This window comes from Catharus ustulatus, chromosome 3 (genome assembly GCF_009819885.2).
Source record: "Catharus ustulatus isolate bCatUst1 chromosome 3, bCatUst1.pri.v2, whole genome shotgun sequence".
NCBI lineage: Eukaryota > Metazoa > Chordata > Aves > Passeriformes > Turdidae > Catharus > Catharus ustulatus.
The window spans coordinates 97747666-97760914 of record NC_046223.1 but is presented as its reverse complement, the minus strand read 5'-3'; the positions used below and the strand labels follow the sequence as shown (position 1 = coordinate 97760914).

The 13249-nt window shown below is 36.4% G+C and overlaps 1 protein-coding gene across 4 annotated transcripts in view; it reads left to right on the top strand.

Annotated features, from left to right (window-relative positions):
- ARHGEF10 (Rho guanine nucleotide exchange factor 10) overlaps positions 1-13249 on the top strand; it is a 110278-nt gene that overhangs the window by 85097 nt on the left and 11932 nt on the right. For all 4 annotated transcript variants that reach the window (XM_033054997.2, XM_033054994.2, XM_033054996.2 and 1 more), the window contains 2 exons: positions 6001-6143; positions 11887-12061. In XM_033054997.2, coding sequence (XP_032910888.1) covers positions 6001-6143; positions 11887-12061 — 318 coding nt within the window. The remainder of the gene's footprint in view (positions 1-6000; positions 6144-11886; positions 12062-13249) is intronic.

Here is a 13249-nt window from a genome sequence, read left to right as displayed (position 1 = left end):
ACTAGAGAGCTTTTTCAGATCAACAGCATCCAGCTCTGGCTGCAGAAAGTCTTGTCTTGAAGTAGCAAAAAGTGGAAACTGAGAAGTCTGTACAGTGAACCAAGAAACAAGTGCCATGTTAGTGGGAAGTAGGAGGTGCACAACTTCCTTTATGGAGGGTAGTCATATTTTACTGAGACACCTCTGTATCCATTAATTTTCACATATGAGGTAAAAAACTTAACTACTTTTTTAGCATTTTAGTACTTAAAAATACATACTTTAATATATTTGTGTATAAATTAAAAGCAAAGTCTTGAGGTGCTGATACTGTAAAATCTATTTGGCTTTTTAATGTGAGCTAACATGGTGATTTGTGAAAATCACAGAACACTAGGGTGTGGGTCAGCTAATATGTTGATTGTAAAAATAGTTGCCTCTGGTAATTATCCTCACTAATCCTTAATTTTATGTGTGTGAGAAGACTTGCTTTGGGAGCTGTGAGACAGCTAGTGAATTAAATGCTGTTCTATATAGGAATGGGAGTGATGTAGATTGCACAATTTCTGACACCTTGTTTGTTGACAATTTACAGGTCTGTGAACTTTTGCACAGTTATGATTCTGAAAAGTTCTGCATTTACTGTTTGCCTCTGACTGAGTTAATATTTCCATGCAAAACATGCTTGAAAGAGGTTAAGGAAAAAGTGTGTTGTATTGTCTTTGTTGAAAAAACATTACAAAACCCCTTTGTGATGATTGCAGACAGCCCAGCAGATGTGTTTTCTGAGTGATGTAATAGCAGAAAAGGTCAGTGTGTGTTTGACTTCCATTCACAAAAGTATCTTAGGAAAGGGAAATCACAATCTTTATATAATATAGGTGTAGTGTTCCTGTTATGCTGTAGTCAGTTCCAGCTACTTCCTTTCTTCTAGACACTGATATACATTTCCTTTTCATAAAGTCCTGTGAAGAGTACAGGAGAGAAACAGGAAAAAGAAAATAAAAACTTGAATTATTGTGACAGAAAGTCAAGAATTAATATTTTAATAGTTCAGTTAGAATTTGGTCAGTTGAAATAATAGCTGAGACAATTTTGGCCATGCACAGAGCAGAAGAAACTGCACTGGTAAGAACATAGGGAGCTCTGAAGTTGGTCAGAAATTTTAATTACTTACCTGTCTAAAGAGGCCTTGTGGCACTAATCAAGTGAGCATTTTCAGAGGATTGATATCAAGGAAAATTGTGAAAAATGAAAGGAAACACAAGGGTAAGGGGAGACAGTTAAAAGTGAAGGAGTAGCAAGTCATTTGACTGGTGAGGTACCTTGATGGATTTGGTAAGGCCCTTGTGTCCTCTGACAAATTGAGGAAAGGAAGAATATATGGAATGTAAAACACTGATGTCCAAGTCAGAGCTTGAGTGGATCCATGTACTGCTCTAGCTTGTCTGAAGAGTGAATTTCTGGCATGTGATTGCCACTTCAAGTAGACATTGTGAGAGGTACTGCTGTGAAAAATAAGCTGTGGTATTAAGTTGTTGGGGAGGGACTAGAGCAGTGATACTGAAAGAGATAAAATACTGTTGTTTTTTTTGCAGTGTCACATAATACTCATTAGCAGAAATATGTTGACATTGCTTTCAGTCTTTTTGTGTATCTCATGCTGGGACCTCCAGCACCACCCTGTATAACTCTTGAAAGAGCTCTGTCAGCTGTTTAGCTTGAAGAATTTGATGCATATGGGAAAAATGAGTATGCATGCACAGTATAGGACATTTCTAGTTACACATTGTTTAGAAGAGCAGGCCTGAGTGTCTCATCTTATTTTCAAATGGTAAGGAATGTGCTAAACTTTTGAATTCTGTAGGTACCATTTTACTCCTCCACAGTGCTGGTCTACATACCATGTGATGGAAAAAATGTTTGTGCTCCACTGCACTAATTAACCAAGAACTACTGTTCCCAAGGCTGTGTTGGCAGCTCTGTTGTGAAACCATCAATAGTGCTGCTAAGAAAGAGAGGAAGCTGTCAACAAAAACGCCTGCTTGGTTCAGCTTGACTGAAAGCATAAAGGAAGGGAAGACTACTACAAACTTTGAAAAGACTTTCTGAGGAAATAAACTATATGTTAATAGGTTATCTCATATGAAGAGCTAAGTGCACCACCTAATTACAATTATTAAAACTACTAAATATTTAAAATATTTATAAATTAATAATATCAAGCCTATTCTTATAAATTATTGTAAAATACTATTACTTTCCTTCATTGGGTTTTGTGGAAACAAACCACAAAAAGATAAAATGAACTTTGTTTTAAATCTTTTCCTATAAAATGGACATAATTTTAAAACTTGTCCTATCTAATTAAATTTGAGTGAATAGAAGGATAACTAATTTTTCAAATTCATAAAAATCATAAGACTAATAGAAATAATGTCCTTTTACATTAAAGTCTTAGAAATATTTTATATGCATGAGATACCTTACTTTGATACAGCTAAACATGATATATGCATTGCAAGATACTGTTCAACACTGTTATATAAACTATGGCATGTAACTTCTGGAGAAATATAACTTACAAAGAGTACTAAAAAAAGTGGCATAACACAGTGATATAACACAGATCTATTAGTATAAAATCTGTCTTCTATTTTTTTAAATACTTATCTAATATGCAAATATCAGACATCTTATATGCAACACAAATATATGACATCTAATTTCCAGAAGCCCCTGGATTCATTTCTATCTTTGAGCCTGTTCTCAGATTTTGTAGACACATCTCTTTCCTGCAAACAGCTGTACCTGCAATTCATATAGTATGCCTTGAGATTCTGTTGGCAAAAGTTTTTTCTTGGCTTGCTTCTTTTCTCTTTTGCCAGGAAAAAATAAACTTATTTTAGTCAGTTACTAGCAAAAAGATTTTATAGCATCAAACAAAGCTGTTCCTTATCTTTTTTGCAGGTGCTGTGACTAATTTTAAGTACCTGAATAGTGCCAGTTGTTGAAAGTCCTTACATAAGCATGTCTTGAATCTGCAGGTGTTTACACAAGTCAGATAGAGATAATGCTTCTTTTCCCTTAGATTTTAGAAGCAATGGACACTGGATCAGACAGATAACATGAAACAGCCAGTGTCAAACATAAAGTCTGTGCAGGCAGGTATGGAACAGGGTCTGCTGAGATCTGCAGGGTGAGCATTATGTTTTCTTCAAAGTGTAGTTTTATAGTCTTAAACCACTTGTGAGCTAGACACAGACTTGCTAAGTAATTTTGGAGATGGGTGATAAAATTCTTCATCAGCAAAAAGAAGTTGTGATCTTACTTTTAGCCAGCAGCCTGTGGTTAAAGCATTTACAGAAGTATGTCGGATTATCAGGCTTAATCCCTTGCCTTGCTTGAGTGGTTTTTTACCCATGCTTTCCACTCTCAAGAGATTTCCCTGGCTGCTGCAAAATGAGAGGAGAGAGATGCACAGGGCTTAATTTGTCCTCCTGGTGCCATTCCACTTTGTATAATTAATTAATCATTCACTGAGGCAGGGTCCAGAACACAGCTGACACATCCTTTGAATACTGCTCTAATTACTAGACCAGAGAGTGTCCCCCTACCCTTTTTTCCCCTCATCTGTCTCAGATGCTGTCTGATCTGGAAGACAGCAATATTTGCAGGAAAAATAAAAAAGCACCAGAGAATAGCCTATCACTAGGGTCATAGTATAGAGTGTTAGCTTTGGATTTTTCCTGGGCTGATACATCAAGTGGGATTTCAGGGGTTTTTTTCATGAAACTATGGTAAGATGAAAGACATGAGGCCTCTATCTCACCTTCTTCGTATGTCAAATCCTACAGAACTTTTAAACTGAATTGTCAAGTACTGTGTTAACACACACACACCAGCAGAAAATGGTTTTGTGAGAACTGAGGGTTTTTAGGCATATATGTTGAATCAGATACTCATTACTCATTTGGTATTTATGACATTGATAGTATTGAAATCACCTTCTTACATTGATCAAAATTATTAATAAGGCTTAATGCTTAGTCATCTGAGGAGTTACATGGAACTTCAGGGCATAAAGATCAAGATTTTTTAAAAAAAGAAACACATTAACTGTTTGAAATTTAATTTAAGCAAAATGTAAATGAGTCCGCAATTGAAAATCCTTATTTTCCTGTTGTTTTAGTATCACCTATGCTTTATATAGAATTAATGTATAGTTTGAATGTATTTAAGAGAAAGAGTTGTCAAGTTACATGAACTTTTTGTTTTATAGTAAAGTTTTTTTCAGTGTGAAATTATAACTAGGAAAGATAGCTTTTTGCTCAGCTTATCTGCTCCTTGCCCAAACTCACAGTCCTTATCCTTCAGAAAAGACAGGAACAGTGTATCAGAATTATGCTGGGTTTCAGCATCCCTTGCACAGTGAAAGTTGTGGCACGTGTGCAGCTTCACTCTCTGAAGGCTTTGCACTGCCTAGAATGGTTACATCAATCATAGGGTATGGGCAACCTCCAGTTTAGAATTTAATTTGTGGATAATGTGGTTGCTAAAGAATGGAAACTTTTCCAGAAGTTTGTTTGCTACTAATAGTACATGAGTCATAGAGAACACAGTGACTCTGACATTGCTGGGAGAGTTTGCAGGCTTATAACTGGAAGCACTCTTCTCAATGCAAACTAAAATAATGAAAATTATTTTGACAGCCTGAAACTAAATGTCACTTCTACAAAGATGCTTTCAGAACAGAGCCACATCCTGAGAATGACTCAGCGAAGGTTGTATCACACAGATGACAGAAATTTTGAGAAGTACTCCTGAACTGAGGCTTCTCATTATTGTTGTTGCTACTGTTATTGGTGAAGTAGGAAATTTTGTACCCCCAGTCTCTAAGCAAATAATAGAAGATGCACTTGTTTTCAGGAGTGAAGAGAAAAAAAATTGTTCTTAAGTACTTGCCTAAAGATGTGTTTATTTTGGTCTTGTCAATCAAAATTTAAGTGGCTACTGATGTGAAACCAGTGTCAGAAAAGTAGACAACTTTTCTGCAGCTTGGGCAGGAAGAAGGCTTTTCAATGAAGCAATGGTGCTATTTGAAATATTTTATCTCAGTGTAAAACCCAGTTACTTTTAACAGATTTTTATATTATTAATAAATAATAATGTATGGAAATGTCCTCTTTGAGATGATATTCAATGAGCACTTATAATATCTAAACTAATATGAAAACATGAAAATTATTATTGACATATTTTGTGTGTCAATTTGTATGTATAAAATATAAAGCTACAACTGTGTCAAGAAACTCATGTTGCTGATTCTTAAATTTGGGGTAAATAATCTGCTAGTTCTTGTTTCAAAGAGGTGGCAATTGAGAGTGACCATAGAAGTAGGTGGAAGCATGCAGTTCTTACCAAAACCTCACTGAATAACTGATTGTGCCACATACAACACATAATTTAATTTTGATCTGCTAAATGCAGTCCAAAGAAAACACTGTGGGTTTTGTAATTAGTGGGAAAAGTAAGAAAAGTGAAAATATGGCACAAGACCAAATTTTAATTTCTTTTGTTTTAGTTTCTGTCTTAAATGAAGCAGCTAGTAGTAATGGGAAGGTCCATTCCATTAAAATGCTCTTAGAGAGTGATCTGCACTCATTAGAGCCTACAGTAAAAATCTTCCTGACTACTTTGCACATGAAAGATGATTCTGTCCTCGTTAGGAATTGATTCATCTTGAAGTAAGTTGGTCATGAGCTCCCTATGAGTTGGAGACAATTGTGTCAGCCATGTATTTCCTCTGGAAAGGAAAGCAGTTGTATCAGAACAGCAATGTGGCATTCCTGAATTATCATTTAATCTTCATGAAATTTGCTCTGTTGACAAATATATGAGTACTTAAGTTTGAGTTTTCCCCTCAATGTTGTTTTATCCTTACAAATTTACCCTGGAAGCTAAAAGTGTGTCTAACCTTTCTTCTTTTTTTCTTGGTTTTTTTTTTTTTTTTTTTTTAAGATGGGACATGGAACACGGAACCTCAGAAGATAGTTAAATTGGGGGTTCTGCCTGTTAGAAGTCTGCTTGTGATGGAGGACACAATCTGGGCTGCATGTGGTGGACAAATTTTTATAATCAGCACTGTGACACATTCCATAGAGGTAAAGGCTTTTAAAAGCGCTGCTCACCTATTATGCTTCAGGGTATAAGTGGTAAAATTTAAAGAGGAAAATCTGTTTAAGAAGCATCATGATTCAGGAAGCTTTTTATTGAATGTGGTCTCAGATCTTTTAAATGTCACTCCCTTAGTTTGTAATTCTGCTGTTGTGTTCTCTGCTGATGTCTCATTAAACCTTGCTCCCATTTACTCACTGGTTTCCATAAGATGCTTGGAAATGATAGAGCATCTGTGGCAAGAGATTTTCTTGAAAATTAAATCTGAGGTAAGGCAGCAGAGAAGTGGGTGCCTATAGGAATTCCATGTTAATTACAGAAGGAGGTTTAACTAAGAGACTGCCTCTGTATAGTTAGATGTTACTTGTACCTTGTGATAGTTTCATAATATATTTTTTTTCAGAGTTTTGCTTCTTGGTGGCCTACAAAAATTTTATTTGCATAAGAGCACTTTCTGAAAAATATTCACACAAAAGCCAGCTTTTTCAGGATGAGAGAAGAGTGTTAAGGGTTCAAACTAACATTTGTGACCACATTTTCCAGAAAATGTTAAGCCCTTATTTCTGTCAAAATTACAGCTTTCAGCAAAAGAACTTCTTAGTAGTCCGAAGTTAAGAGTTGATGAAACATTAGGAGTTCAACCTCACCTTCAACCTACAATAAAGTGTCACTGAATTGCATGATGTTTACAACCATGAAGTTTTTCAAACAGGAGTCGTGATGAGCTCACAGCCTCCTTCTTTGTGTGCTTTGTTGCTGCATTTTTTTCTTTGATGATCGTGTTTTCTCCCAACAATTGTCTGTTTGGTACAATTGATTCTGTGAGTCACTGTCATGGGTTTGCAAGGGAAACAGCTAACATCCTAATTTCCTCTGTCTTTTTCTGTGTTTTCAGAGAGATTTGTTTCATCTAATAAGATGCTTGGAACATATATTCTCCCACTTTACTTTAGGGCTTGTTTTGTTGGTAGTTTGAATGGTATGATTAAGGAAAGAATTTGGATGAGTAATTTGAACAGGTGCTTGAAATGGACTTTCATTAGTTTCACAGTCTCTGGGACACATGGTTGCTCTTCTACAGATTTTGGTAAAATCGCTCAGATTCTCACTAGGAAAATGGTAAGAAATCAGCCAGGTTGTTCCTGTGTGAGGCTGGATACATACAGCCAGATCTCTGTAAGTAAGTTTGGCAAGTTTGGCCTAATTCTGTAACAAAGCTCTCCCTAAGGCAAGTGGTATGGCTGCAGTTTTGGCTATGCAGGGCTGTTTTGGCAGAGGAGAACAAACCCATAGTTAAACAAACTTTGAGGATTAAAGCTTACTCTGTCATAATACAGTAAAATGTCACGGACTGCAGTATTGAAAATAGAAGTTTGGAGACATAGAATAATGAGTACTCTACCAATATCTCTCAGAAATTTATTTTTCAGCTGTTACTACAGATTTTCCTATAAAAGCATCACAGGAGGTTTATCCTCATTTCTCAACTGAGCCATCTGTTGTAGTCAGAGCTCAGTATTATAGGTCTGTTGTACACACAGTAAATGCTGCAGCAAGCAACATATAAGAAATTGTATGAGTTATGTTTTCTCAACATAAATTATTTTCTTCAAGAACATGATGGTTTTCTCTATGTCTGGCTGAGGGTCATCTCTTATTTCACACAGAAACCCATAGCATAGAGTGTCATCTTCCTTATAGAATTGTGAACTAGTAATTTCCTGCTGCTTCTTTGTGGGTACTAAGACATACTGATCTTTTTCTCATCATTTCACCAGACTAAACAGGTCACTAATGTTTTCAGTTTTGCTACCTACTTAGTGACCTGACTTGTTTTGATAACTTCCTAGGTTTATGTCTCCAAAAGTGAACTGCTATGTTGTTCTTACCATGTTCACTCACAATATCATTTCAATATTATACATGAGGCAATTAAAACTCTGTCTATAGCAAATATTTTCACATCTGAGCTGCCTCTTCCTTACTGTGAAGAGCAGAATCTTTGCTATGAGGGGAAGCAGCAACAAGGAAATGTTTGTTCTCCCCCCGCGCTGTCTCTTGTTGAGAGTCGTAATGATTTGACTCAAGATTGTTCATATAAACATGATACTCACTCTATCAGCAGGAATCAAAGCACAGAGCTCACCTGTTACTCTTCCCTCTTTACTGAACTTCTTTACATCTCCATATACTTAATGTGGAGACACTCCATTGTAAACTGCAATGCAACTGCTTGCTAGTTCAGTGCTACTGTCACGCATACATACTATGTGCTCTGCATCATGTACATTATTTGTAAAGGCATCTGGCAAGATTTTAAGGCATATTTGTGCAAGTCCATGGGCATATTCAAGACTTTTTAAAACTTGTTCTTGTAAAGCACTCTTTGCTTCACAGGTATCTCATATTTAACTCTGTGTGCATTTGCTAAGTGCAAAGTACGTTATCCTTGAAGACAATCTCATTCCATGCCTCCTTGCTTTGCTGAGATTTTTATTTAAGATTTTTTTCTATATTTAATAATCATTAGTAAATGAGCAGGTTTGGCATTCTGTGTATTGGATTTGGATATCCTCCTTCTGATATCCCCCCTCTCAATTCACTTGTTCTAATGATATGTTACTGTAATAGAATGTTTTAGGTAATGTCTTTTGTTGGCACAATGCCCCAGACTGGCACAATGCCTCAAGATCCTTGGCAGGGCACACATGAGAAATGCATCAATTGCTGTTATTTATTAATTACATACTCTGATCCTCTTTCTGTGAAGAAGAGTTTTGACCCTAGACCCTAGTTGTAGTCCTGTTGGGTACATCCAGTAATGGTCTCTGTGCCCGGAGCTCCTTGTACTCTGGAGAGGCAATTTGCGCTTTTTTCAAAACTTCTAAAAGTGCCAGAGAATTTAATAAAGTCTCTCTGTCATCAGAGTGTCATTCTATCCTCACCTGTTTTGTCTTGTTTTTAAAACTTTGTTAACTATACAGGAGTTGCACTGAAAGGTTCAACTGAGTAAACAAAAAACTGTAAATCTCATACATTAGTGTGTGTTGCCCAACATTGTATTGTAACTTCTTTGAAGCAGTGAAAGACATGTGTTTGATGTTGGGGATTATGGCACCAATTATCCCCTTCTCCTGAAGCTGGAGAAACCGAGGTTCATCTCTTAGTGCAGGTTGGTGTAAGAGAGCTCTGCCTCAAAAGAAAGGCTCTTCTGTGTCCCACACTGCTGGAACACTGGTGAGCTGCAGTGGGCTGTGGCATTCATGAAGCCTTCTGCAACTCCTGTGCTGCTGCAGTTAGAACAGGTGAGCCTGAGGGGAAAAAGTCAGGCTTTGAATAGAGAGGAATGTAGGTATGAAAACTAAAAAAGAAAAAGAAAATGAAGGTCAATCCTTTTGCTAACAGAAGTAATGAGACGTCTTTGTTCTTTTGTATCTGTATTTCTTGTTATAAAAAGAAAAGAAAAATAGAAGTAAAAGGCCAGCTCGCTGGTTTTCAGATAGACATGTAATTGAAACAGATGTCAAACTATCCTTTATGCAAAAATTTATGCATAAGAAGGCGCAGTTTTGGGGTATGTTCTCGCTCCTAGTTAGAAGACCCTTTCAATGAGAAGAACTTTCTACAGGTAGTGTAATGTTGTGTTTGCAGTGTACAGTGTACAGTTTTGCTTCAAGTGGATCTGTGTGTTCCAGCAGACAGCTGTACGAATGGCAGGGCAGACTTAAGTGGGAGTATAATGAGTTGGCTGGTAAAAATGGAATGTGACAAAAATGCATGTGCAAGTTGTTTTCAGTGGCACCAACATAGTTGTCAGCTGTGGTCAGATCACTCCATAGAAATTTTTTTTTATCATCTTCTTAATTTTTCTTCTAATTTCAAAGAGTGCAAGTTGCTGGTTAGGTTTGCTTCAGCAGCCATGGGTTTATCCCCTAGAAGTTCTCAAAAGCCAGTTAGTCACCAGTGTAGGGATATATGAGTCTATAAACAAAGTAAATATTTTTAGAATATTTTTTGCAATGGAGCATACATGATGAGAATATCAGCAAATCTAGTCATAAGGGCTTTTTCTGACTTTGAAAGATGTTTTTAATGGATAAATCCTTTTGTTGAATAAATTTTATGATTCTCAAATTGTGTGTATCATTTACTAACAAATGAAGAGTGGTTGTTTGAGGAAAACAGTGAATATAAATATGCCTGCCAAAGTTGCTTACCTTACATTCTGCAGTGTTATTATTCAAAGTATCAAAAGGTAATACAGTAACACTCAAAAACTGAACCACTGCTTGGCAACTGAAGAGAAAATTCTGTTCATTTACTAAAAACTGAATGTTGGAAGAATAACATTAACAAATGAAAAACACAGAAAATAATTCCCATTCTCTTTAAACAGAAATTTCTGAGTGAAAATAATGATTTATGCAGTTATAAAGTATGAAAAAAATTAAGACTAAACATAATACCACAAGTTATGCTTTGTGGAAATCCTAAATGTTTATTTGTTGTCTCTGATCTTAGCCTGTTAGTTGAATTTTGATGGAAAATTTCTACAATGTATCTATAACCCTATTATATTTAAATTTTAATGAAAAAAATACCAAAATGTAACTCTTAATTGTAATGCCTGGAAAATTTAAGTGTATTTCACAAGGAGCAGGTACTTCTGCATTCTATCTGCAAATGTAATAAAGAGTATATAACAGGTTAAATGAATATTAGAGCACTTATTACTTCCATACCCCTCAGTGAGGGATTTTTATCCAAGGACCAGTTAGTCATTTATTTAGCTAAGTAAGTTTTGTGCTTATCAGACTGGCTTTCTGATGATAGCTGCATAACAATAAAAGGCTCAACTTCAGAGACAGTCTTCTTACAAGACAAAACTAGGGGGGAAAAAATCCCTCCTTCTTGTTAATGATTAGGAAACTTTACTACATCTTTATCTCACATGTTAGTAGAGACATACAGAGAGAGGTTTCTTCCTTCCTCAAGCCATGTTGTAACTGGCACTAGGTCAAGGAAAAAGGTCTATCTTTAAAGTGTTGTGTTGCTTACATATAGAAAGAGGATTTTGGCTTTTATAATGAGAAGAATCAATTCTTTGAAGGGCAGGAAAACAAAATAGCTAATACTTGTGAAAGTCAGAAGCATGAAAAACCAAACCACAATATTAAGGGTGACATTTTTATGTGTGTATTTGAGAAAATATTTGTGTGTTTATATTCTTAAACACTATCTAAATATGACTTTTTATTACATTCTATTGTTCCTGTAATGAAAAGACTCCCTGGAAGAACAAAAGAAAAAGGAGTTTTTTATTGATTAAGTAGAAGTTCTGCTATAGATAAAAGTACAGCTGTGGTAGTTTTCCCAAAGGAATATAATTAAATACAAAATCCTTTTAAGTCTGAGCTGTTTTGGTCTTGCCAGCCCCTATCATGCATTATTTTTAAAAAAACAGAAAACTGGAGTTGCTCTGTCATTAGACGGAACCTTGGCTCAAGAGCCGAGAATCCTTCTATACTAATGACGCTGTATTTCCAAGAAAAGTCCTAGGAAAATTAACACATCATATGTGGCTATCAGAACATACCCTGAGCAAGGCAGAGGAAGCTTTGTCCTTGTCAAAGAGGATGAACATACCATGCCTACACTGAAAAGGTGGTAAAAAAGGTTGAGTAATATCCTTGAATGCATCTCCCCACAGAGCCCTTGTTTTTCTTGCAGAACCATTTTGAAGCCCATCAAGAAGAAGGGATGGTAATCTCTCACATGGCTGTGGCTGGAGTGGGAGTCTGGATTGCCTTCACATCTGGATCTACTCTTCGACTGTTCCACACAGAGACACTGAAACACCTCCAGGATGTTAACATTGCCACACCTGTTCACAATATGTTACCAGGTAGCTGAGTTGCATTTTTGTAACATTTTTGTTTTGTCACTGCTGTTCTCCAGTGCTGTATATTAGGCCAGAATTAGAAGGTTTATCTTGGACTTTGAGTTTGATAAATGTGTCCTGACTATTAACTTTAGTAAGTTATAGTCCATCTCCTGCCCATGTGAGATGTGTGCAGTGAGCTGGCCGAGTAACAGCTCTTCTCCTCAGAGAATGTAGTTAGATAGATAAGCAGGTGGATTCTTCTGTTTGGTCATATTGTGTGTCTCTGAAACAGTTGGGCCGTGTAATCTGTCATGAAAATGTGTTCACTTTGCAGAGATTAGCATTTGCTTTTGGAACTTTAGAATCAAGTACATGATGGAATCATTTTGCCTAGGATCTGGACCAAAAAACAGTTGCTTAATTTTAATTACATCAGTAGATCCAGGGAACTCAGCTGAACCACTCACATGCTGCCATTTTGGAGTGCGTTCAGTATTTTAATGACCGGAGCTCTAATTTGTTTAATTAAATGGTTAGTCTTAAATCTGCCTTGTGGTTGTTAGGATAAAATTTTAAAAATTAAAATTCTTTACGTGTTTTAAGGTGAAGCTATTCAATAGGCAGTTTAAATGGCTTTTATCAGTTTAGCAAGTGAGTGACAAGGACCTCAGCATCAGTAAGTGCATCAGGTGAGAGCTGGGGCAGTGCTGGGAGCAGAGACAGAAAAGTGGTACTGGCATGGCTGAACATGAGGTACCCATGAGTGGACACCACTCTTTCTGTCTCTCCCTGTTTGTGGACTGGAATAGGCCAAGCTTTTGCAGTCTTTGTGGGCAGTGTGTGTGCCAGCTTTATTGCTTAGTTTTTCTAGCTGAAGCCAGTTCTTCCCACAGAGATTTTATTTATATTCTCACAGGAGTTAGGTATAAATCTTACATCCAAAATGTTTCACTTTTTCAGTCTCCATCTTCTTTATATTTTCTTTTAGATGACATTAGCTTTGCAATAAAACTCCATTATAAATTGTGTCTGTTTGTCATGTTCTAGACAGGGTGCTTTTTACACGTGGTGTTTGTAGCTCCAGCACTGACAGCAGCAAATCACCGGCCTTTAAATAGTTAATTTGATTGGATTCATCAGAGTTGTGCAAAGAAGTCAAGATCAGTTGTAAAATTACTAACTTTTAGTATGTTCTGCTGTTCATAGCAG